This window comes from Moesziomyces antarcticus, assembly GCF_000747765.1.
Source record: "Moesziomyces antarcticus DNA, scaffold: scaffold_v10005, strain JCM 10317, whole genome shotgun sequence".
Lineage (NCBI taxonomy): Eukaryota > Fungi > Basidiomycota > Ustilaginomycetes > Ustilaginales > Ustilaginaceae > Moesziomyces > Moesziomyces antarcticus.
In genome coordinates, this window is record NW_014639005.1 from 33,407 (window position 1) to 58,543 (window position 25,137).

General features: G+C 59.7%; 8 protein-coding genes across 8 annotated transcripts; 2 read left to right on the plus strand and 6 right to left on the minus strand.

Moving 5' to 3' along the window:
- Window positions 1-35: 35 nt before the first annotated feature.
- PAN0_005d2486 (DUF1764-domain-containing protein) lies at window positions 36-1,117 on the minus strand (the record flags this gene model as incomplete). The annotated part of the gene is made up of 2 exons (XM_014801728.1): window positions 36-205; window positions 589-1,117. 2 exons carry the CDS (start codon window positions 1,115-1,117, stop codon window positions 36-38), a joined length of 699 nt encoding a protein of 232 aa, XP_014657214.1.
- Window positions 1,118-1,330: 213 nt separating this feature from the next.
- On the minus strand, window positions 1,331-2,023 carry PAN0_005d2487 (TPR-like protein; the record flags this gene model as incomplete). Its single annotated transcript, XM_014801729.1, has 1 exon — window positions 1,331-2,023. The coding sequence occupies one exon, from the start codon at window positions 2,021-2,023 to the stop codon at window positions 1,331-1,333; it is 693 nt and encodes a 230-aa protein (XP_014657215.1).
- A 302-nt stretch (window positions 2,024-2,325) lies between these two features.
- On the minus strand, window positions 2,326-6,681 carry PAN0_005d2488 (pleiotropic drug resistance ABC transporter; the record flags this gene model as incomplete). The annotated part of the gene is made up of 1 exon (XM_014801730.1): window positions 2,326-6,681. The coding sequence occupies one exon, from the start codon at window positions 6,679-6,681 to the stop codon at window positions 2,326-2,328; it is 4,356 nt and encodes a 1,451-aa protein (XP_014657216.1).
- A 1,061-nt stretch (window positions 6,682-7,742) lies between these two features.
- Window positions 7,743-13,325, minus strand: PAN0_005d2489 (DUF221-domain-containing protein; the record flags this gene model as incomplete). The annotated part of the gene is made up of 1 exon (XM_014801731.1): window positions 7,743-13,325. The coding sequence occupies one exon, from the start codon at window positions 13,323-13,325 to the stop codon at window positions 7,743-7,745; it is 5,583 nt and encodes a 1,860-aa protein (XP_014657217.1).
- Window positions 13,326-13,397: 72 nt separating this feature from the next.
- Window positions 13,398-14,038, minus strand: PAN0_005d2490 (uncharacterized protein; the record flags this gene model as incomplete). Its single annotated transcript, XM_014801732.1, has 3 exons — window positions 13,398-13,618; window positions 13,677-13,718; window positions 13,837-14,038. 3 exons carry the CDS (start codon window positions 14,036-14,038, stop codon window positions 13,398-13,400), a joined length of 465 nt encoding a protein of 154 aa, XP_014657218.1.
- Window positions 14,039-15,161: 1,123 nt separating this feature from the next.
- Window positions 15,162-16,385, plus strand: PAN0_005c2491 (cystathionine beta-synthase; the record flags this gene model as incomplete). The annotated part of the gene is made up of 1 exon (XM_014801733.1): window positions 15,162-16,385. One exon carries the CDS (start codon window positions 15,162-15,164, stop codon window positions 16,383-16,385), a length of 1,224 nt encoding a protein of 407 aa, XP_014657219.1.
- Window positions 16,386-17,682: 1,297 nt separating this feature from the next.
- PAN0_005c2492 (choline transporter) lies at window positions 17,683-19,290 on the plus strand (the record flags this gene model as incomplete). Its single annotated transcript, XM_014801734.1, has 1 exon — window positions 17,683-19,290. The coding sequence occupies one exon, from the start codon at window positions 17,683-17,685 to the stop codon at window positions 19,288-19,290; it is 1,608 nt and encodes a 535-aa protein (XP_014657220.1).
- A 214-nt stretch (window positions 19,291-19,504) lies between these two features.
- On the minus strand, window positions 19,505-20,817 carry PAN0_005d2493 (mannitol-1-phosphate dehydrogenase; the record flags this gene model as incomplete). Its single annotated transcript, XM_014801735.1, has 4 exons — window positions 19,505-19,895; window positions 19,960-20,257; window positions 20,325-20,574; window positions 20,665-20,817. 4 exons carry the CDS (start codon window positions 20,815-20,817, stop codon window positions 19,505-19,507), a joined length of 1,092 nt encoding a protein of 363 aa, XP_014657221.1.
- Window positions 20,818-25,137: the final 4,320 nt, after the last annotated feature.

Sequence of the window (25,137 nt, forward strand, 5' to 3'; positions counted from 1 at the left end):
GGGGGAGGCGGGTGTGGAAGTCACGAAGGAGTCTGTCACCCTGGCGAAGCGCAGCAAGAGCGGTGCAACTCTCCATTGCCCGAAGCAGGGGGGGGATCTTGTGTGCAGGGCTTGGCCGCAGCATCGACGCGCGGCCACTCTGGCTGCAGCTGTGCATGGTGGGCAGGTGCCGCGAGGATCGACTGGACGAGCCGCACGTTGTACGCTCACATTCTTCAAGCAAGGCAAAGACGAAATCCACGGCCGTCTCGACAAAGTCAATCGCTCAAAAAACGATCCATTGTTCATGCCTGACTGAAAGTGTTTTTCAGGAAGCAATGCATTGCATTTGGAGGGGTTAGAAGCCTGTGTGCGCAAAAAAGAAAAGGGTGAAGCTGTCAACCCACCATTCGCGTCTAGTCGAAAGGCTGGTTTGGGTGTGAAGCGGAGGCGGAGTGTGGAGCGTGCACTGATGGTCGCAGAAGTCGACCCCGGGGGGGTCTTGAGCGGCTCAGAGTCGAGTGTTGCTCGGCAATGGCGGTGTGGATGCCGAGTACGGCTAGACACCAATGCGTTGTGGTGTTGTGGTGGGGATTTGGGGGAACTTACAGCAGTTGCAGTCGAACGGACACAGCTCGGTATCGCCGCCGTCGTCGTTCATGCCCAGCTCGGCGGCCGAAAAGATGCGCAGGCCATCGTCGGTCGTCTTCCTCTCTCCCCCACCGCGCGAATTGGCAAACTCCTCCAGCTCCGCCTGCTTTGCCGCGTCAAATGCGCCATTGCTAGCCGAAGACTTTGAAGGCCGCGTCTTGGGTGGCGGTGGTGCAGCAATGCTGGTTGGGATCGAGGAGGATGTGTCCGTGACAACCTCCACAGCACGCTTCTTTGATGGGGCTGAGTCGGCCTCCCGCTTTCGCTTCGACTTGGAGTTCGAGTTGGAAGCAGATGATGAGGTCGACTTGGATGCCGCCTTGTCGCTTGTTTTGGATGCTCTGCTGGATGAGGCTTCCGATCGTGTCGCTTTGCTCGGCTTGCTGGAGCTCGACTTGGACGTGGTGGAGGACGAAAAGATATCGTCGATCTCGGATGCCACGGCTGCGTTTCCACCCGCTGCGACCGTAGTCTTGCTCTTACCCATCGTTGCCAGTGTCCCGAGATCAGAGGTTGCGGTTCAGATGGAAGGGTGAAAGCAACACCCAAGAGGTGGGCAAGGAGCCTCCACAAAAATTCTCGCTCAGCTGTCGGATCTCGGAACCCAACCCTCTCACCCACTCCCAGTGCGCGTTCAAGACCAACACTGCACACGCCGCTGGCTTTGCAATGCTGAGAGTGTATTGGCATGGGATTGCATTCACAAAGTGTCGGACGGCGCATTGGTCGGATCATCCACGCTGAGCGCACCGGGATTCTTGCCCAAAAATCCAACCCACTTGTTCCTCGCCTTGGCCTCCTTGGCCTCAATCTCGGCCTGGACCTTGTTGAGCTCCGCCTCGAATCCCACCCTTGCATCGGCGCGTTTCTTGCCAAGGCTGTCGAGGGTGAGTTGGAGATAGTCGCGCGCGGCGTAGAGGTTGTTCTGCCCACGCAGCGCCTGTGCACGCCGGAACTTGGCTTTGACATTGCGCGAGTCGGCACGCAGACTCTTATCCGCCGCATCCAGGGCTCGATCCCACCGTCCCTGCTTGATGTAGCACGCCGCCATGTTGCTGTACACCTGCGACAGCTCGACTTCGCTGGTAGGAGCAGACGCAGTGTCCGAGTCAGAGTCGGAATCGAGGTCTTCAGGCCTGCTGTCCGTCGTGGACTCGCCAACGAGCCCAAGGATGCTCCGCGTTTGAGAGCCGGATAGGTATAGGATTGCGTGGTGGTAGGAGGAGAGCGCAGCTGGAATGTCGCTCGACACGAAGCTCGCGTTTCCTGCGGCTTTGTGTGAAAGTCCAGTGGCTAGTTTCGAGTCGTGAGATGAAGCGGTGCCAGACGATGGGGTGGCAGCCGAGCCAGAGCCTGAGCCTGAGCCAGACGCGGAGGCTGAAGTGGACGCCATGGCTGCAGCGTTGATGTCCGTACCAACTGTGGTGGTGGAAAGGTGGTGGTGGGGAGTGATGAGCGTGATGAAGGGTTCCCACCCGGCGCGAAATTAATAAGCTTTGGCATTGCGCTTTCATCGGCACATCCGCCGCCGGTACAGTCACGCTCACTCACGCGTCGGAACGTGCCGAAGCTCGTCGTCGCCATTCACTCACATCGCCACCCACTCTGCTTCTGTCATACTCATACCCCAAAACAAGGCTGATCCAAAAGAAGGGTGGAATTGCGAATCTATATATGCAAAGAGAGCCGTGTGGATCAACGGTTGCTGAACTTGAACACCTTGGTGAACACGATCGTCGCGACGCAGTTGAACGCCACAAACGCGATCAAGATGCCCAGGTCGCGGCCGCGCTCTTCCCACGTGATACCGAAAGGAGCGTAGAACTGCTCGCCGGTGGCGTAGGTGCAGTACATGCAGTCCTGCGTCGCCGAGGGGTTGGCCAGATACCCGCCAATTCTGGAGATGTAGTTGCCCGCCCACTGCTCGCACGTCTGCCCACTCGGAGGCGAGAAGCGGCTGAACTCGTTGGCAGCGCACTGGATCGAAAGCCCGTACAGCTCGTTGGCGATGAGCGGCGAGATCGTAAAGCGGATCGGGTTGACGTTGTACAGGAACTTGCTGTACAGCCCGCTCGACATGGCCTGCGGAGGCGACAGGATACCGCACGTCAGGTTGAGCACCAGAATGATAAACGGCACAAACAGCGACGCAAAGTAGGCCGACTTGGAGAACGACGCCACCATGGTGCCAATCGAAATCGAGAACAGCTCCAGCAGGAACGTCATGAACCAAAAGTACGCAGATCGTCCCGAATCCGTGTTGAAGCCCGCCAGGTAGTAGATCAGCACAAAGAACACCGTACCGCACACCAGCGCATACGGCACCTCGGAGATGAGCTGCGTCGCCGCAAACACGGTGCCGGCAAAAGTCTTGCTCGTCTCCTCGCGGATCCAGATGGAGCGCGACATGATCCAGAACGGCATGATCTGCGCCATGATGATCGCCGGAATAATCGCCAGCATAAAGATGACGAACAGTCGGTACTGCAGCGCAGCCACGTTGTTGCCCAGCTGCAGGAAGAGCAGACCGGTGAGCAGCGCAAAGGCTAGGTGCTGGAAGAATCGCGTGTACTGGTACGCAGGCTGGCGCCACGTGCTCAGCATCGTCCTGCGCAGCACCACCTTGAACTGGTACGACCACGGCGCAGCATACTCGCTACCCCTACCCTCGGGCTTGGGCAGCGCGGCACCTTCGCGGTTGATCGCCTCGATCTCGCGCAGGTTGTCCTGGTGCATGTCCGACTCGAGGTACCAGTCCGCCCAGTCGTAGTCGCCCACGCGCGGCTGGCTTCCCGCTCCGATCGCGTCGAGCATGTACTCTGCCGGGTTGACGCCGGGAGGGCACTGCGCACCGCGTGCCGCAAAGTACTCGATCACATGCTTGCCGTCGCGACCAATCGGTCCCGAGTAGACCGTCTTGCCGCCACGTTCCAGCAGCAGCAGCCTGTCAAACGTCTCGAACAGCAGAGCCGAGGGCTGGTGGATCGTGCACAGGATCGTCTGACCATTGTCCGCCAGCTTGCGCAGCAGCCTGCAGATCGTGAAAGCCGACTGACCGTCAAGACCCGAAGTAGGTTCGTCGAGGAAGAGCAGCATCGAAGGCTTGGCCGCCAGCTCCACACCGATCGTGACACGCTTGCGGTCGCCGACGCCAAGACCGAAACCAGGGTAGCCAATGATGGCCTCCGCCAGGTCCTGCAGCTCGAGCAGCTCGATAATGTCCTCCACGTACTGGTCCTTCTCCGCCTGCGGAATGTCGTGGCTCTGGCGCAGGTAGGCCGAGAAGCGCAGAGCCTCGCGCACGCTGCACATGGGCTCGTGGATGTCCTGCTGCTCGGCGTAGCCACACTGGCGCTGGAACGACACGTCGATCGGCTTGCCCTCGATCAGACGCTCGCCCTTGATCACGCCGATCGTCTTGCGGTCGGCGAGAACGTCGAGGAGCGTCGTCTTGCCCGCACCGGAACTGCCCATGAGTGCAGTCATGGTTCCGGGCTTGACGTATCCGTAAACGCTGTCGAGCAGCTTGCGGTGGCCGCCCTGAACGGGCACAGTGTACTCGAGGTTGCTCCAGGTGAACGGCTTGCCGTACACCTCGAGCTTGGCCTCGGTCTTTTCGCTGGCACCCGAACGACGGTCAAGCAGCTTCTTGTTGAGCTCCTTCTCTTCGTTGCTAGGCGGCTTCTTGACGACCATGGCCGAGGCGAAGGCGCCCTGGTCCATCGACTCGACCACGAGCGCGGTGATGGCGACGAATCCGAAGAGGAATGCGATCAGGATACCGATGTTGCGCCACAGGTGGCTCTCGAGGTAGCCGAAGCTGGCAGCAAGGTAGGCGCCGCCCGGGATTTGATTGGTGCCCGGAGTGGCGCCAGCGAGCGTGCAAATCTGGTTGTCGGTGAGCTGCGTCGGGTATCCGGGGCCCGAGGGGATGATCTGAGCGCCCTCGCAGGTGAAGGTGATTCGCTTGAACTCGTTGACCATGAGCGCCTCGAAGGCGTAGAAGACCGGGTTGATGTACGAGATCCAGAAGAGCCACCTGCGCATGGCCGCCTGTGGGATCACGTAGCCTGCCCAGAGCACGAGCATGGACATGACGATGGCAGCCAGACGTGCGGCCGAGTAGAAGTTGGTGGTGATGGAGCCGAAGAAACTGAAGAGCGCGCGGAAGGAGTAGTACGAGACAATGACGACGAACCAGGCGATGAAGAATGCGCTGGCAGATCGCTCCAGACCGGCCATAAAGTAGAGGATGATGACAAAGATGGTAGCGCGCGGCACACCGAACGGCAGATCCGCAAGCAGTTGGGCGAGGGTGAGTGCCGAGGGACGATAGAAGGCAAAGCTGGTCTGACGCGCCAGGATGGGACGGCCCATCATCTGGGTGGGCAGCTCTGCGAAGGCCGAGAGCGAGTTGAAGAGGAGCAGCATGAAGAGGCATCCGCCGCGGGTGAAGACGCCGGCCGAGGTGGTGGGGAGGTTGTAGAAGATGCCGCCTGCGAGCAGGGCGACGACGGTGGCGGTGACGTAGCTCATAAAGATGTCAAACTTGTCGCCCAGGGTCATCTGCATCTGACGGAGCCAGAGCGCGTGCACCTGTGCGCCAAACGAGACGGTGTACTGCGACTTGGAGCGCACGCCGCGGTGCTTGGCGTCGACGACGGCCTGCTTGAAGTCGGTGGTGGCCTGTGCGTCGGCGGTGGCGACGGCGTCAAAGGCCTTCTTGTCCTCGAGGGCCTGGGTGTAGAACTTGCTGTTGCGGTAGGCCTCTTCGAGCTTCTCGGGGGTGCTGGGCACGTTGTTCTCGTCGCGGCCGTCCTGGAAGATGCGCTCGTACTTGTCGGTGCAGCCGGTGATGTAGTCGGCCGAGGTCTGGCGCGGACGATCCGCAAAGCCGAGGTTGATGAAGTACTGGCGCGCCTCGGTGCGGGGACCAAAGTAGACGCAGCGACCTTCGTCGATGACGAGCACCTTGTCAAACTGCTCCCAGATGCCCTCGGAGGCCTGGTAGAGCGAGACAAACATGGTGGCCTCGAGGAGGTCGGTGAGGATGCGCATGCTCTTGACATAGTCGAGGGCGGTGGAAGCATCGAGACCGCGCGTCGAGTTGTCCCAGGAAAAGACGCTGGCGCCCGAGGCGAGCGACTCGAGGATGGAGACGCGCTTGCGCTCACCTCCGGACACGCCGCGGACGGTGGCGCTGCCGACGAGGGTGTGCTTGGTGTGGGCGATGTTGACCATCTTGAGCAAGGTGTCGCGGATGAGCTTGCGGTAGGTCTTTTTGGTGTGGTCGGGGAGCATCTTTGCGTGCGCCTTGAGACGGAGGGCAAAGTCGATGGTGCGTGCGACGGTGAGGGTGGCGTGGTGCTGGTCGTCCTCTTCCGAGTAGACGACCTCGCCGAGGTATCGCTTGGCCATCTGGTTCGCGTCGATGCCGCCGTAGTGGACGTCGCCCTTGGTTTCGATGAATCCGGAGCGCTTGTTGGCGATGGTCTTGAGGAAGGTGGAGCATCCGGAGCCAGGACGACCGATGACGAGGACCATCTCGCGCGGCTTTGCGGAACCGGTGAATCCCTGGAGGAGGTCGCGCGTCTTGTTCTTGGTGGGGTCGAAGCCGAAGAGCTTGAGGATGCCAAAGATGGGGCCGATGACTTCGAAGAGCGCCATGGAGGGGATGGTGGGAACGTTGAGGTCGAGCGTGGCGGTGCCGATCACGCGGACGTCCTGCCAGGAGACGCCGAGCTTCTTGCGCTTGAGGCCCATGCCGTCGGTCTGCTGCTGGGTTCCGGCGAGCCACTCGCGCAGGTCGAAAGGCTCGTACTTTTCGACGTCGGCATCCTTGGGGTGGTGTGTGGAGAGCTGACGCTCGAGCTGCTTGAACTGGGTCTCTGCATCTGCGACGTCGACGTGGTGTTTCTCGTGTTCGTGGTCGCTGCTGGCCTCGTCGGCGCTGGGCGCGGCCGAGGTGGCGGCGGTGTTGGTGTGGTTGGTGGCGATGTACGCGTCGGCGCCATTGGCACCGGCGTTGCCGTGCGGACCCACTTCGGACATGGTTGCGGACGGACGAAGGTGTGTGCGGAGAGAAGCGGTGACGCGCGAAGTAGGCCGCGACTATATATCGAGCGAGCGTAGCGGCCGGGGCTGGCTCGCAATCCGTCAGAGCGAAGAAAGAGGGCAGAGCGTGTGCTGGTTTCGAGGCTTGGGTCGGCGGAAGGCTTCGCTTGCAGCTCTGGCTCTGGCTCTAGCGACTAGGCTGAGCTGGCGGGCCGTGAAACGCAGCCAAGTCCGAGGAGTTCTCTGATTTTGGCTCGGCAAAACGTTTTCTCGGCAGGGCGAGGGCGAGGGCGTGTTTTTGGTGTTGTTGTGGTCGCACCAGCAGCACCAGCATTGGCAGCATTTGCCGTTTCCAAAGGAACTGCCTTTGCAGCCCCCTTTTTTTTTTTTGCACTTCGTTGTTCCGATGCGCAGGGGCCGATTTTGGCGCCAATTTTCGCGCAATTTCCTTCGGCAGTTGGTCTGTTCCGGGCGTTGGAGGCTGCTTTGAGGCGGCTTTGAGGCTGCGGCTGCGATTTCCTCTGCATCGGTCCGATGCAAGGCGCTGCTCCGCGGATTAGCCAAGCCGCCTCTCAGCTGATTCCACCTCGACAGCTCACATGGCGCTGCGCTCCTCTCGGAATTCGGTCGTCGAGTCAATTGTCGCCGCCCTGGTTAGCGCTCGTTCGAGTCGAGTCGAATGAGTCGAGTCGGAATCGCATGACTGGCTTGGCGGCTCTTGGGGCTTGCGAAGCAACTCCCGTCGCCCGAGCCCCGTCGCCCGAGCTTTTCAATCCGCGCCCCTCTCGGAAGCCTCTCCCGCCGCTGCTCCTGCGACTCCGCGGATCAAACCGCCCTCAAATGCCCCTGCCGAGCTTGCGTGTGGCTCCGACTTCAGCGCATATCTTCCGATCCACATCCCTGTGCGCACAGCCACGTTCACTGCGCGTTCGACACCACAACGCCTTCCGTCTGTGCTCGCCGACTGTGCTCGCCGACTGTGCTCGGTATTGGCTGCATCACCTTCGCTCTCCAGACGTAGGGTATCAATCTATCCTTTCATTCGTTACATCGTGTCGTTAGTTCTGGTGTGACTCCGCCACATCCACCGTCTCGTTCAGCGCCGTCGTCCGGCTCGCCTCGGCAGGCAGCGCTACCTCGGTCAGGCTCCGCTCGGCCACGCCACTAGGTCGCTCAGGCGCAACTTCCCCTTGGCCTGCAATGGCGGGCGCCGCTGCACTCGTCGCTGCCGTGCTCGCCGGTGCGCCGCCAAGCTCCTGCATCGCCATCGACGTCGGTTGCGCCGCATTCGCATCCGCCTTGGTCTGTCGCGACAGGCTCAGCACGCCCAGCGCCGCCGTGCGGAAGCGCTTGCCCGTATATGCGCTGCTCCCGCTCCTCTCGAGCAACGAGGTGTCGACGAGCGCAGAACCCTGCGACGCATCCCGTCGCATGCCGCCGCCGGCACGCTGCGGCGTCAGCTGGCCAAACTCGCTCGCCTGCGTAGCACGTCGTCGATGCTCCGCCGCATACCGCTCCATGATGGTGCCCGCCTCGATGCCTCGCTCGCCCTCTTCGCCATCCGTGAGCCCCTCCTCGAGCCCTTCCAGTTGGCCAGACGCATCGCGCGACAGGTTGGCCTTCTTGCGTCCCTTCCTCGACGCCAGCTTCTCCTTGAGTGTGATCCGCCTCTCTTCCTCCAGCGCCTCGGCACGCAGCGCCGCCTTGAGCGTCACCGTCTTCTGCGTCGTGCCGCCCGAGAAGCCGCTCAGAGCGCCCGACGCATCGCGTCGCGTGCGTCGCGACATTCTTCGCTCCACCGTCGCCGGCGCCTCGTCTCGAGCATCCGCATCGCCGTCGGCACGCGCATCCTCGGCGGCGGCGTCGTTGCCGCTCTCCTCGCGCCGCTTGCGACGGCTCGAGCTACGACGCGGGATCATGACGCCTGCCTCGGCCACACTCGCCAGCGGCTCCGAACCGCCAGTCCCCGGTCGCTGCGAGGCGCGCACCGAAGTCGGGCTTGCAGGCGCCTGCGGACCTTCGGCGCTTCGCCACGAGCCGTGTGAAGGCACTTGCAGTAGCGCCGGACCGCCATAGCCGCGCGCAGACGACGCAGAGACATCGCTGCCCCGGCGGAAGAGGCTGGATGGCGAGCGTCCCGCGCTGCTCACCGATCCTGCCCGTTCCGAGCGCCGGATGGCACGCTTGTAGTCCTCCATGAGATGCTTGGGCACGCTTGCCGCAGGATCCGCCACCTCCTCCACATTCTGCGTCTCTTCCAAGTGGCGAGCCAGGTGGTCGGGCAGCACAATCTCCTCGTCGCCCTCGAGCATGCCCTCGGAGCGCCGGGCAAGCGTCGCCGCTTCGCCGCCAAGGGGAATGTCATCGACGTGATTCTTTTCGTAATCGCTGTCATACTCGTCGTCGTAGTCGTCTTCCTGCTCATCCTCCCAGTCACCCAGCACACCGCCGCCGCCCTGCGAGCTGACGAGAGCAGGCCCGTACCACTCGATCGTATCAAACAGATCGATCGGCGCCAGCGGATTGCGCGGCAGCCACAGGAAGTCGTCCATCTCCTGATTGTAAAAGGGATTGTTGTAGCGTGCAGTGTTGTTGGGCGTGTCGTCCCATCGCACCGGCGGGTGGGGTCGCACCACTGCACGCCCTTTGAGCGAGTCGTCGTCTTCGTGATAGTCGAGCGATTTTCGTTCCGAGCCACCGTACGAGTGCCCGTACGCAGCACCGCCTGCACCCGCGTACGTTGCAGGAGCTGGCTTCTCGGTACCATCGGCATATTCGCTGAGCGGGTCGGAGCCAGATGGGCCATCGACTGGCTCGCGATCCAGCAGTTCGGACTTGCCAATCTGAGCCGACTCGTCATCAGCGACCGTGGCGAGCTGGCTCGGCTTCCTGCGAAGCGTGCCGTAATTGCGGCTCGCCCCTCGCCTCGAGCGCCGGCTGGCATGACGTCCGAGGCCTCCGTCGGCATCATGCTCCAAGAATGGCGCATCGCCGTCTTCGAAGCTAAGGTCGTAGTCGTCCTCGCTCGGCAGCGGCGCGTGGGCAGAGATGGCATCAAAGCCCGAGAGGAACGGGCGCTCCTCGCTGCGCGAACTGCCGCGACGACGGTGGACGACGTGTTCGCCGCCGCGCGCCTTGCGCATGGCCGATCGGCTGCGATGGAACACTTGCGATGTGTCTTTGGGCACCTCGCCGTCAAAGTGCTCGGCCTTGCCAGACTCGTGCGAGGTGCGGTACGGATGAGCCTCGATCTTGCTGGTCGGAGGCAGACCTGCAACGCGCCTGTCCTCGGTCGAAGGGCGAATGCTGGCGCGTGGAGAGTCGGTGGCGTCTTCCATGCCCAGGGTGGCCTTGGCGGCTGTGCGGTAGTGGAAGGCGTGCTTGGCCCCCTCCTTGAGCAGATAGCGTGGCGTTCTGGCAAGGCCCTTGGCTCCGACTCCGACGGCATGGCCTGGCGCCTGTCCGCGTGCATGGGCAGCAGCGAGGTAGCTCGTCTTGTCCAGACCGTTGGCATTGAAAGAGTCGTGCAGCCGCTGCCAGACGCGTTGGAACGCCGACGTCGTGGGCGGCGGTGCCACTACGGACGGATAGCGGCCCGAAGCGAGCGCATCGAGTGGACTGCGGCTGTTGCTCGCCTCGTCGGCCGTGCTGGGTCCAAGATCGTTCCTCTGCATCTTTTGCCACAGCGGCCTCGAGTCGATACCGCACAGCGCCTCGGCCTCCTCGTCGTCGACGGCGCGGCACTGCGACTTCCACAGGCGCGTGGCGATGAGCTTGACGATGACGGTGATGGGGATGAGCACCGCCGTCATGCCAATGTAGACCGAGCCGGGACGAATGACGGAAAAGAAGATGAGGAGTACCGCCTGCATCACCACGATGGCGTCTAGGCTATAGCGCAGCAGCCTAGTGTAGTAGATGACGCCTTCCATCTCGTTGAATCGGCGATAATAGTGGTATGCGAAGTTCTTCTTGAAGATGACCAGGGCCAATGCGAGGTAGACGAGTGCAAAGGGTATGATGAGCGGATTGAGCAGGGCAAAGATGAAGACGATGGCCATGATGTTGATGTGGAGCGGCAGCCAGTAGTACCTGTTGAAGTTGCGCGGCAGCGTCTTGATGGCTCGAAGCCTGGGCGTTGCGGCCTTGCGAGCGCCCCAATGCTGGAGGAGCGCGATCATGAAGCCCGAGTGTTCGAAGCCCGACTGGAGCGCGAGCTGAAGGATGAGATACGAGACGAAGAAGGGTGCGGCACTTGGAAAGGCGAAGCCAATGTCGTTGACGATGGTACTCGGGCTCCCGACCTTGGTGAGCACGGTAACGATGACGGTGGCCCCGACGCTGAAGAAGATGACGACGTTGCAGATGACAAACTTCCAGTACCTTGCGAGGCACATGTCGTAAAGCGCACTGAACGTAACGAAGCCCTGTGCGCGCTTGCTGACCTGGAAGATGAGCTCGGGCACCGACATGGAGGCGAGAGAAACGAGCAGCGGCGGCAGCGTGACGGTGACAAAGGCGGTGAGTTTTGGGTTTGCGTTGAAAAACTCGCCAAGGCCGGGGATAGACTTGAGCTTGTCGACGCTGAACACACCGAGCACGATAAAGTTGACGATGATGACCCAGAAGATGGTGAAGGCCCAAGTGACGACGCTGACGCCGAAGCCGCGCACGACGTCGCCGGTGAAGGATGTCTTCATGAGGCGATCCCAGTCAAGGTCCTTGACCTCGGGAGCGAGGCGGACCTTGACGACGATCTGGTCGTTGAGCTCGCGCCACACCATGCGCGCCTGTCGCGGGTCGCGGAAGGTGACAAAGGCGGTGGAAGTGGGCTCGTAGCTGGTGGGCGGTCGCGAGCGCATCTCGGTGACGAGCGCGGTGAGTAGGTTGAGCTTGGTGAGCAGATAGTCGATGGTCGGAACGGTCTGGCCGCGGAAGAGGGCGGAGAGCCGGGTGGCAGGCTGGAAAGGGTCTAGGAGCTCTCGCGGGAGCTCGCTGAGTGCCTCCCAGACGGTCTCGGGCATCTCGTGTTCTCCGTCGGCGTTGGAGTCGTAGATCTGCTGTGCCTGTTTGGCGTGCAAGCCTCGGTTGGTGGGAGAGAAGCGAGCGAGTCGCCTGGCGAGCTCCTCCTCGAGCGCCTTGCCTGCGGTGGACTGGCGTGCTGGCCCGAGCTTCTCAAGATCCGGATCGAGCGTCTCAGAGGGCGTCGAATCGCCGGAGGTGGCGTCACTTCCCTCCTCAGCGTGGCCAGAGTTCTTGCGGCGGTTGAAGAGACGGTGGGCCGATGAAGCAACGCGTTTGACGCCGTGGTGGCGATGTGCCTCGGCGCCCTGAGCCTGCTGACGCTCGCGTTTGCGCATCTTGAGGGTGCGTCGACCGACGGTGACGAGCACCTCTTGTGCGAGCTTGATGTGTGCACCTTCGAGCTGGGTGAGCACCTCCTGTCGACGCGCGAGCATTGAAGCGAGTTCGTTCATCTTCCGGACGAGGACGACGGTCTGCACGGGGCTCTTGAGGTGGCGGTCTGGGTGGAGGTCGGGCTGTGGACCGCTGGGCGCATCGCTGAGGGCCGACGAGTAAGCGGCCGACGGCTGGATGCGGTTCGGGGTGGTAGAAGCGTTTTGGTCCGAGTCGGAGGCCGAGCTGTGGTGTGGCTCGTGCTCGTTGGCGGGCGATGGTGCGTCGTCGGCCTCGTGATCGTCGTCAGGCCGCAAGAACTCTTCAAAGTAGCGACGGATGCTGGCCTCGTCGCGCATGGTGCCGGGCAGGTTCATGACCATGAGGGTGCGCTGGCGCCATCCATCGCTGTTATCCGAAGCGAACCCCTGTGCGGTCGACATGGCCTGGTGTGGATCTCGTTCGAGCGGTTCCGCGGGGGCTGTGTGGGCGTTTTGCTTTGCCTCGATGACCTTTTGGCGCGTGCGTTCGATCTGCGTCCTGCGCACGCGGAGGGAACCTTTGCCGATCCACCAGAGCGCGAGCATCCAAGTGATGGTGAGGTACCAGAGGAGGGTGAGGTGGATCCAGAGGAGCGAGCGACCCTGCTCGTTGGCGACGGTCTTGCACTTTTTGTCCCCGTAGATATCGCATCCGGGTTCGGGCGTGGAGACGAGGTAGGAGAGCGATGCTCTTGCCATGTCGGTGGACTGCACGCCGCGACTGAAGTGGATGTGGATGGCTAGGAGGATAGGGGCGGTGGTGATGCTCTGGAGGAGCACCCAGTAGAGGCAGGCGCGGAGGAAGCGTACGTAGACGACGGTGTCCATGCCGGTGTGCTGTGCGTAAAAGTCGTCGGTGAAGGAGATGGCGCGCTTTACCCAGGCGAAGGGCCAGCGTGGGAGCGGCGGGGATGGTGTGGAAGCGTGGAAGACGCGCGAATGGTAGAAATGGCCCATCTCCCAGTCCTCGCAGGTATCCGTTTGGCGTTCCTGCGCCGGATTGTCGTGGACGCCGCCTGACGGATGGCGACATTGAGCATCTTTGCGCCAAAAGTGGGAGAAGCGGGTGCGTGGAAGACGTCTGAGCTGGCGCAGCGACTCGTACGTTATTGCGGATACACCGCCGACGGCAACAAAGATGACGCAGGTGGTGACCAAGCCCTGGAAGCTGGTGTTGGGCTTTTTGTTTAGGAGGTCGGCCATGGCTGGTGTATATTTATATGTATGTGTTGCGGCCGAATCCGTGGGGATGCGAGATTATGGAACGAGAGCAGCTCAGCGCATGGCGGCGGCAAGAAGAGGCGCGAGACGGGCGCTCGAGGCAGAAGCGACTTGCGATGGATCGATAGCGGCCGAGCCGATGGGCCGAGTGATGGCTTCGGCTGATCCGATCGCAGCGCGGTGGTGTTGGCGGTGATGTTGGCCAAGATGAAGCAAAGAGAAGCGCGAGCGGTAGGATGTGATTGTGATTGTGATGAAAGCTGCTTCCGCCGAGGCTATCGAGAGAGTAAGAGAGCGAGCGAAAGGCTGGCCGGCAACAACACACACACTCACCCACTCCTGCACGCGCAAAGTGGGGCTGCAGTGCGTGCGTCTCTGGGAGTTCGGTGAATCATGCGCGACCCGACAGAGACCCCGTTCGTGTGTCTGTCGGAGTGTCCGATTTTGGAAAATGAGCGGACCCACCCGCACACCCGCACACCCGCACACCAACGCCCACACACAAAGGGCAGATGCGGGCGTGGAATTTCGCGAGCAGATCGGTAGGCGGGGCCTGTCATGCACGAAATCTGTGCTTTCCATGCCGCTTCTCGTCCTCCTGCGGGCCCAGCAGCACGCACACGGAGCAAGCCAAATGGGCTGGCCACGTCCGTTCCGGCAGACTGTATCGTCGAAGCTGATCCGACCGATAGCATGGCTGAGCACCTAGACAAGCCGAGAGGGTCTAGAGTAGCAGCTCAAGCCATCGACTCGAATGGCCTCATTTTCTTGACCGCTCGCCAGTGGAAAAAACACAGGGGCCAAGGGGCGGCTCGCTTGGCGCGCTTGCGGTGTTGCGGAGCAGTCAGGCGTTACGTCGTTGTGCAGGCGCGTTGGCCAGAATTCAGCTTGTTATGTCTGACGCAAAGTCACAAACCAAGACAAGATCGGCGATTGATAGGCTGATCCCGATGCGGCTCTGTGAAGCTCGCGAGCACGTTCGGAGCTGGCGTGCTTTCGCGGGGCATCGTTCGTGCTCGCCCGCTCGCCAAATGACGCCAGCACCTCATCTCAGCCCCTTCTCCCTTTGCCAGTGAGATGACTCAACATTCAGCTCGATAGGCTATCGCTTTGGCAACACGGTGGTGGTGATTGAGCTTGTTTCTGGATTGCCATCGGACGCTTCCGCTGCCGCAGTCAGTCAGCGCTTCTCACGCCACCCGCAGCAGACGAGCCAAAGACGGCAAGCGCGGCAAGGCGGCCCAGCCGATGCAACGCGCCCATCTAAGCCGTTTTGACCGCAAAAACAGGGCCGATCTGTGGTCAAGTGCCGGCCAACGGACGAGCGCCGTCCGCTGCTTCCTTTTTGCAGGGTCTGAATTTCTAGAAAGCGGATTGGAACGCTGAATTTTTTTTTGCTTTTTTGCTTTTTTTTTGTGAATTTATTGAACCGCAGCTGAACCCGTGACGATGCGACGCGCGGTGGAGGAGGAGAGAATGTGCTGCGCTGGCGCAGGGCGGATCGAGTGGTGCCGAGGCAGATGGCGTGCGTTTGCGCCAAAAAATCGACTCTCTCTGTTTGAGCTTTGGGCAGCGCAGCGCATCGCAACGTGTCCAACACGCTTCAGCCTCCCGCTCTCAGTTCACCCTCTTCACCACCACCATCCCAGCTTTTCTATCGCTGCTCCCAATCTTTGGCGTTTGCCCCTCCTCTAGGCGCAAAACGCTCGTCCTGATTCTTTCGTATCTCCAACAGATCGAAAGTCAGGCCCCCAATCCCATCCTCCCCCAACTCTCCGTCTCTCTCTCAGTCTCTTTTTTTTTTGCCAACTCGACACCATGCGTCCCCAAGCCATCCTGCCAGACGCCCTCTCCGCCGTGGGTGAGACGCCGCTCATTCAACTGAACCGGATCCCACACGCAGAGGGCATCAAGTGCAACGTCATGGTCAAGTGCGAGTACTTCAACGCCGGCGGCAGCGTCAAGGATCGCATCGCACGTCGCATGCTCCTCCAGGCCGAACACGACGGCACGCTCATCCCGGGCAAGTCGATCGTCATCGAACCCACCAGCGGCAACACCGGCATCGGCCTCGCCCTCGCCTGCGCCATCCGCGGCTACCGATGCATCATCGTCCTCCCCGAAAAGATGTCGGCCGAAAAGGTCAACACGCTCCGTGCGCTCGGCGCCGAGGTCATCCGCACGCCCACCGAGGCCGCCCACGACGACCCGCGCTCCAACATCATGGTCGCACGTCGCCTCCAGAAGTCCATCCCCGACGCCGTCATCCTCGACCAGTACAACAACCCCAACAACCCCACCGCCCACTGGGCCACCGCCGAGGAGATCATCGAGGCCATCAAGGCCGGCCCCGCCCCTCCTTCCTCCACCTCGCTCCTCCACGGCATGGGCAGCCTCTCGCTCACCGCCGCCGGCAAGGACGAGCCGCTCGACGTCAGCTCCAACGCTCGCCCGCTCACCCCGGACTCGAACCGCGGCGCCGACGAGCCCAACGGCTCCACCCTCACCTACTCGGACAAGGTCGACGTGCTCGTCGCCGGCGTCGGCACCGGCGGCACCATCAGCGGCATCGCCTCGCGCCTCAAGCGCGCCGACCACAACCCCAACTGCTACGTGCTCGGCGTCGACCCCATCGGATCCACGCTCGCGCTGCCCGCCTCGCTCAACACGCTGCCCGACGACTGCGACGGCTCGTACAAGGTGGAGGGTATCGGCTACGACTTTGACCCCAACACGCTCAACAAGGCGGTCATCGACGAGTGGACCAAGACCGAGGACGACCAGAGCTTCGCCTATGCGCGTCGCCTCATCCGCGACGAGGGCATCCTCGCCGGCGGCTCGTCGGGCGCTGCCGTCAACGCCGCGATCAACTGGCTCAAGCCCGGCGGTGCCGGTTGGGACAAGTTTGGCTCGCAGCCGGGTCTCAACGCGGTGGTGGTGCTGCCGGACAGCCTGCGCAACTACATCACCAAGCCGTGGCTCGTGTCGGACGCCAAGCCGGAGCGTCGCGAGGCCGAGATCGACTTTGACAACTTCGAGTGATTTTCTCTTCTTCCTACAAAGCTGGTTTTCACCATCAACCTTCAACAAACCTCTCTAGGCGAACGTCTTGAATACCTGAACCGGGATGCGGAGATGGAGTAACAGAGGGGGTCGGACCTCTGTTCTTGCAATACCCATGCGATGCTCTTTTCATCCCGGTTCGCCATGCTTCCATACCCTTGACCATCGTCCCCTTCCCCCCCCTTTTTTTTCTCCTTTTTCTTCATGCTTGCTCTCTCGCCTACGATGGTCGATTTCCCTCTCTTTCCCCCTTTTTGTGATGTGGTTCGCTTCATACTCCCGCCCACCTCTTTGCCATCCTGGTGCGGGGGGCGCGTCCCAGTCATCGTTGTCTTCAGCGGTGTTGGATGTGCTCCCTGCGTCTCTTTATCGGACCGGCCACCTTGACTTTCCTGGTCCTGGACTCGACACGTTTATCTTTTATCCCATCTCGACCCTCATTCCGTGCTTCCTTCTCTCTCTCTCTGCATCAGTCTATCTCGCTTTCAACACTGCATCTCTGATCCAACTTTTCATCGTTCGCAACGCGCATGCATTTGCATCTGTACAACTCCGACATGTTGTAATACTACCAGCTAATCTACTACTCCCCCAAAATCATCAATGTGCAGTTGTGTGCGAGGGAGGATGGGGGGTTTGAGATATCCGTCGAGCTGGAGGGGGGGATAGTGGGGCGCGCCTGGCGCGGCTATTGAGAGGGGCTTGACGAATTCGTGAGCAGCGTGACCTCGCCTTCCCGTGCGAATCGGAGCGCGGCAAGATAAGGGCGCGGCGCCAAGAGAAGGGCGGTGGGGGCCAGGAACGCCCAAAGGGGTCTCGACCTTATCCAGCAGCGGCTGCTGCCAGGCAGCGCCGCGCTATTTCGGCTCGTCAAGAAGTGCCGCGCTTTAACCGCTCGTTTAACGCGACCGGCTTCGTTTAGCGCCCCGCTAGCTCCCCCTCGACGAGCTTAAGCCGCCCGTTGCTATATGCCGCCCCCCCCCTCATGCTGCACATGCTGCACGATGTAGCGAATACCCCGCACTTTCCACACGGGCTTATCGTGGTACAACCAATCATTCGTCACTCTTGGTTCGTTATAAAGAGGTGTCCGTTCGAGGGCAATTCCATTCGCGCCCCCACAAGGTTCATCTCGACCACCGCTAGATGCACCAATTGCTGTCCCACCACTCTTGGGCACTTTTTTCCAGCTCCTCAAGGGCTTCATTTTTTCAAGGCTTCTGTCCCGTGACAGCCGGAGCGCTTCATTACCAACATTTGCTGGGCAGGTCAAGTTATGGACAAGAACAACGAGACGTACGATGATAAACCCAACAGCTCGGTGTTGGACTACCACCAGACCGAGACGCTCGATCAGGGCGCCATGGCCGTAGTGCCACGCAAGCACTTTAGCACGCTCGCGCTCATCGGGCTGTCGTTCGCCATCCTCAACTCCTGGACCGCCGCCTCGGCTGCCATCAACCTTGCGCTCGGTGCAGGAGGCCCCGTCGGTGTGGTCTACGGTTTGCTGGTAGGGACCATCTGCGCGTCGACGATCGCGCTGTCGTTGGCCGAACTTTGCCATGTCTTTCCGTCGACAGGTGGACAGTATCACTGGGCGTATGCCATGGCGCCAAAGAGCGTGCGTGCTCCAGTAGCCTACTTTGCTGGATGGCTGGGTGCGACCGGTTGGGTAGCGCTGGGCTGTAGCGCTCCCCTCTACGCTGCTAGCACCGTCATGGGCATCATCAGCATCTACCACCCCGACTACACCCCAGGCATCTGGTTGACCTTCTGCATCTACATTGCGGTTTCCATCTATTGCGTCTTCATCAACCTCTACGGCGCCAGGATCCTCGACAACATGAACAAGGCAGCCATATTCTGGTCGCTCACCGGTGCAGTCACGGTATTCATCGTCTGCCTTGCCGTACCCTCAGCGCAAGGTCATAGAACCCCGGCCAGCGTCGTCTTTGGTCAGTTTGTCAACCTGACGGGATGGCCTGATGGTGTTGCGTGGATGATCGGCCTCATCCAGGCACAGTATTGCCTCGTCGGCGCTGATGGCGCTTCGCACGTCATCGACGAGATTGATAGGCCGCATATCAACGCACCCAAGGCAATGGTGCTCTCGTGCCTCATCGGTGGAACATCGGCATTCCTCGTGCTCATCGCCGTGCTGTCCGGCATCAGCGACATGGACAGCGTCATCGGTGCCGGTGCCGCGGGCATCGTACAGGCGTTCTACCAGGCAACCCTGAGCAGGACGGCTACGCTCGTGCTCAACCTCATCCTCTTCGGTACCATCTTCTTTGCTGGCCCGGCGCTCATGCTCACCTCGAGCCGAATGATTCAGGCCTACGCCAACGACGGATGCCTGCCATTCAGAAGCAAGCTCGCCTATGTGTCGCCCAGATTCGAGGTGCCCACCTACGCAGTGCTCTTCTGCTTTGCATGCTACGTCGTCTTCGGCGTGATTCTTTTCGGATCCGTCATCGCGGTCCAGGCGATTGTCAGCGCATCGGTCGTGCTGCTCCAGATCAGCTATGTCGTTCCCATCGCAGGAATGCTTTTCGGCGGTCGCAAACGCGTCTACGGCGCGCAAGATCAGGAAGACGAGGACGTCCCCATCCCCAAGGACATCAAGTACTCCCTCGGACCCGTCCTGGGTCCCATCATCAATTCCGCCGCGCTCGCGTACATCGCAGTGACCACCGTGCTCTTCCTCTTCCCTTCGTACATCCCCGTCACGTCCGGCTCGTTTATGAACTACGCCGTCGTGGTCGTGGCCACAACCATCTTCCTTGCGACCATCAATTGGTTCGTCTTTGCAAGGAAGGAGTATGCAGGGCCGAGAAACTTCAAGGAGATCCTCGAGCGCGCCCACATCCAGAGGTCAGAGTAGCTGCAACACCCTCACATAGTCTTGTCATGGGAGCAAATGCGATTCACCATTCGTCACCCACCGAGGCGGCGCGAGTTGATGGCTGGCGCGCGATGACACCACTTGAGCCACGCGATCGAGTCGCTGAGCCCATCTCGGTTGCCGCCTCCATCATACCCAATCGCCGGAACCACTAGAAGACACTTAGAATTGCCGAAAGGGATACGATGCGCGCCTACTTGTCGACATCCAGCACGACACGACCAGCGATCTTGCCATCGATCATGGCCTGGAATACGTCCGGGAGATCGCTCAGACCCTTGAGCGTGAATTGCACCTTGACGCGGCCGGTAGCCGCGATCTCGAGCGCCTCGACAGCGTCTTGGCGGTTGCCCACCGCGGATCCCACAATGCGGTGCGTGAACAAGACCGTCTTGAAGATCGACACGGGCAGGATCGAGTTGGGCATGCCGACAATCACCAGCGTCCCGCGCGGGCGCAGGTAGTCGAGCGCCTGCTCGTACGCCGCCGATGTAGCTGCTGCCACCACCGCCGCATGGGCTCCCGCACCCCCAGTAGCCTCCTTGATCGCAGAAGGCACGTCGGAAGTAGACTTGAAGTCGACGCTGTTGCCAACATCACACTGGTCAGTGAATGCCCCTTTGGCAGCGAAGGAGGTAAAGGACTTACAAGACTTCACACCCGAGCTCGAGGCTCATCTTTTTCTTGTCGTCGCCCGTGTCGATGCCGATGACGCGCAGACCGGCGTTGCGAGCGTACTGTACGCCAAGATGGCCCAGTCCACCGCCCGAGCCGGGGATGACAACCCAGTTGCCCGGCTGCAGATGCGCCTCCTTGAGCGCGCGGTAGATGGTCACGCCGGCGCACAGGATCGGAGCAGCCTGGTCGAGCGGCAAAGCGTCGGGGATCTTGGTCAGGTACCGCGCCGTATGCCGCACGTACTGCTGGAACGTTCCATCCACAGCATCTGTCCATCAAGCAAGCAGAAAGTGAGTTTCTCGAACGGCTTGCGAAAACGTGGCTGGGCCACTTACATCCGCTGGGCTTGTACTGTGCACAATTGATCTCGTGTGTGAGGCGGCACCATTCGCAGTTGAGGCAGGCGTCGGCGATCCACTTGATGCCAACGCGGTCGCCGACTTGCACGTACTCTTGCGAGCCCGGTCCGAGCGCCACGACGATACCCGCGCCCTCGTGTCCGCCAATCAGCGGCAGCTTGGTAGGCGCAGGCCAGTCGCCTTGCAGTGCGTGCAGGTCCGAGTGACACACTCCCGTATACAGAACCTGATCGCAGCATTCAAAGCCAAACGCCAAGCACAAGGTGTCAGTCAAGGAGAAAAGAAGAGACGCGGTGCATCAGCATGACCAACTCACTCTGACCAGCACCTCGCCCGCGTTGAGCTCCGACTGCTTGGTCGTGTCGAGCTGCTGGATCGAGATCTTGTCCGGGCCGCCGTGCTCGTGGAAGATGGCCACGCGGTTGGTCGGCGCCAGCTCCAGCTGCGTCTCGCGAGGATCTTTGGACATCTTTGTGTTTTGGATCTGATGGGGAGGAACGGGGAAGGCACGAACGTGGTGGACATAAAGTCAAGGTGGGTTCACCCGGCCAGATATATACCGGCCAATGCCCCCACCTTTCCACGCCGAGTCAGGAGTCGCGCGACATCTCGGAGGAGGCGCTCCGGTCCTGTTGCTTCCAGGGTCGGTGTTGCGGCGGCTGTGGGGGTTGCAATGCGTCCGTGCGCAAAGCGGTGCGTAAAAGCGGGAGCGGCGTCCAACGTCACCACCGAAGCCTCTTTTACCCCGCACTTCCACGCGCTCACTGACACATTGATTTGTGCACCGCTCGGCTGTCAACACCGCTTCTCCACTCGACTTCGGCAAAACCTGATGCATCCCAGCTGGCCAAAGAATCAGGTCGCACAGCGCGCACGGATCGCGTTACAACACAGCGTCCGTGGTTTCCACCGACACTGCAAGCCACCCCCACCCACTCCGCATCCCCTCTCTCGACAGCAGGTCCTGTCGATCCGGCGTGCGTCTGACCAGAGTGTTTGAGGCGCGCCTCCTCAGTCCGGTACCGGCACATATTGTACCCGAGTCCGATGGTCATGAGACGCTGGACCAACGTGGGGCGTCTTCCAGCCAGCCCGAGCCCTTTTGTCTTCGCGCGCACCTCAACAAGGCTCCGTCGTCGGAGTGACCCTGAAGCCTGCGTTCACAAGGCTTCGCCAGCGGAATTGATGGTTGACGTTCCGCCCGCACAAAGACCGCAAGTGAAGTCCCTGATGCATGCCATCAAGTCCCGCCTGCATGCCCGTTCCGTTGGACCATACCTCGTCCCCACATTCACAGCTTACGTCTGATGCGGTGCTCGGGCAACCCATCAGTCACGAGTCCGACTTTGCCAGGTCGGACTGGATGCGTCCAAGGAGGTTGCGGCACAAGGAAGGAAGGGTCCTTGAGCCCGCCCTGGCTTTCTTTTCGTAACTTGGATCGAAGCATCATGCTCGAGGGAGAAGCAGTCATGAGTGCAGCATGCTCACAGCCTCCCGTTGACTTGGAAATGGCTGAGGCATCCAGTTGGTCCAGTCCACGGTAGCTGGAAGAGCAGCAGCGGGCATGATGCTGGTTGCTTGCAAAACAAACATCAATGAGACAACCTGGCATTGATGTTCATTTACAGATTCTATGTGGATCACGTCTCATTAATCCGTAATTTATCTCCAATATTCTTGTGTCTGGATTGGCCATGAATCACAAAATTTTTCGGTGTGATGCCTGGTCACAGAGCACCTCATTCCACTCGCGATTCATGAAAACAAAGATCTTGAGGAGAGTCATGGCGTGTGGCTCAAGTACCTCACGACTAGTGACTCATGACTCCCGTGCTCGAACAAGTTCGGTCCTCGTTTCATTCATGATTTACGCATTCAATGCAGAAGCTCGCCGGGACTCAATGCTAGCCCGTTGGTTGTTCGTGATTCACGTTTTGTGAGCTTAGACTTGATTTGTGAGCTCAAATTTTATTTGTGAGCTAAAATTTGATTTGTAATTGAGAAATGTCGCTGACGGTCAACAATGTCTCGGAAAGCTGTGATAAACAAAGCATGAAGAAAAGATTATGATTTCATTTTAGCCACCCGCTTCTTATTTCAGCGTGTTGTTTCCGGATACGAGCAGCCAGCTAGCCGCCAGTCACGTGCAATCGAGTCATGAGTGGATGCTTGCTGGCTATCAACGTTTTCGCCAGGCGTCCTTGCTGCTTCCCGACTGGTGTCTTGATCAAATCACGAGACGTGCGTCACCGCGAATTGGCGACTAAGATGATCTAAGATAAATTTGGGAGCCATGAGACGGGAAGACTCGCAAGACTTCTTAATTTAGACCACAATTTTCACATTTTTGAAGGACATCATGTGTCATGATTCATATCCTAACAAGTGGGGTGGGTGGCTGATTTTCGCCACCCCCCCCCCCCCCCGGGTGGCTGGGGGGTGGCTGATGGGTGGCTGCTCGTCGCCACCCACCCCACTTATTAGGATATGATTGTCGATCTTGTAAGTTAGTTCGAACGATTCAAGCTACTCGTCGGAGGCGGAGGCATCGGCCACGGAATCACACTGGCCCCGTATATGGACATGTGGCTCTCACAAACCACGTAGCCACCAGCAACAATCTAGTAAGAAAGCCGTTTTACAAGGGTCAGGAATTGATCATGATTACCTTGATGACGAAAATGGCCTCCTTCAGAGCTCACAAAGTTGCCAGGGGCATCAGAAGCGGCCTCCGGATGATCATACCATTTTCGTGATTTTTGTTTCACTGATGGGCCTGTTTCAGTAACGGGCCACTCACGTTAAAAAATGGCACTCATGTCTGAATGTTCGATTATTGGAGGTGAGAGTCGCGGGAATCAGATCTCTGATTATGCTCATTGATGGATAAAGGTCGACTGAGCGTCGAAGCAGATGTGTCAATTTGCATCAACTCATCGAAATCGTACAGATTGTGAGACCGGAACCGGGTGAAGGCGGGACTTCAAACGATATTCGTGATTTTTGCGAATTGATTTTTTGCGTCGTGTTCTGACTTCTTGCGCCCTTTCTCTGACACGCAGCTAGCTGGCTTCATACTCGCACCTCCTCTCTCTTTTTAATTTACTGTCCGTTCAACCATATCATCCAGTGTCGGAACCACTTCTACCAGATTGTCATCATGCGGCTCATCACATACTGGCGGAACAACGACACGGACTTGTTTTTGGCTATCTGTGCCCTTCTTGCAGGCCACTGATATGAGTTCTCGAATCCTGAAACCATCAACAAGTTCCAATACCGGCACATCTGCCTTGACACCGATCAGATCCGTGACACTCTTGGTGTGAATATCTACAAATCTTTCGCCTGATGGCTACTTGACAGTCAAAATTGTGACTGACCTGATGGGGGTAAGGCTACCCGACCAGCGCCGCGGTCGCGGTGACCCTCTGCCGACGCCGACTGTGGGGGTGCCGGCGACGCCTATGTGTGCCTGGTCCGCTATGGACGAGGACGACAAATAGAGCGCCTCCTTCCACCGTCTCTCCCCTCCCCCCAGTGCTAGGTATGTCCCCCCCCTCTTTGTCGCAAACCCATCCCTTTCTTGGCAATGCTGAATGTGCTCATGCATTGACATGAATGGCACTTGTTGGGCCACTATTTTTGCTTCTTACCCACGGCTTGCACCATGCGCATTTGCTGGTGTCATAGCATTCACTCAACTTCACTGAGAAAACACATTGCTTTTGTTCCATTATGTGCTACCGAGCACGTTCAATTGAAGAACACTTTGCAAAAGTCAAGAAAAGTCAAGAGTGTGTAGTCGCAAACAAAAGGTTTTGGCCCATTGTCTAAGCTTGTTGATGAACACAGCCATGCTATAATAAATCGAAGCCGCACGCGCCATGCTTGCCAGGCTTCGCAATACTACTCGTGATTTGAAGAACAACTTATTGCAGTTTTGTGAGGACTAATCATATCCTAAAAAAACGCGAGCTGGCGAGGAGCAGCCACCCAGCAGCCACCCGGGGTGGCTGTGGGGTGGCTGATTCCGAGAAGCCACCCCGGGTGGCTGATGGGTGGCTGCTAATTACTAGCCACCCCGGGTGGCTGCTGGGTGGCTGCTCCTCGCCAGCTCGCGTTTTTTTAGGATATGAATAATTAACTTACCAGAACCTCTTTTTGGCCGAATCGGCAGCGTATTCGACTTTTTTGTCCAGATGCCTGCGTATGCCTTCGATGATCCGCCTCATGCTCTTTGATACTGTGCATCAGGAACGGACTTTGCGTCATGCATGACTCGCGTGTTTGTCTCTTTGCGCTTCCTGTGTTAACTTATCGATGATCCGTGACCGCCCACTGATTAGTCTATACAAATTTATCCATGATTTTTGCGTGATTGATGGCTCACAACGAGTTGCAACGCGAGGAAAGGGTAGAGAATTGGCTGCTCTTGCACGTTTCTTTCTTTCGGACTATGATTCAAGCAGAAAAGTACATGATTTTGCGACCTCCAAAGAGAAAGGCATCTCTGTATCAGTCATAGTCGCGACATCATACTGCACTTCCCACTCATGGCCCCGAATCCCTGGTGGGCTGGTTGCAACGTAAGCGACAGTCGTTACGGAGGCGGTCAAGCAAGAAGCAGAGGGATAGCGCACGTACGAGTGTAGCGTGAAGTGCTCGAGAATGGCAGCGCTCGCCAACCTCGCCGGCGGCTGCGATTCGCGCGTTTGGATGTGGCGACTCGAAGCGGCGCCTGTCAGCGTCCGTCGGCTTAGAAAATCTGCGCGCAAACGCACAGATC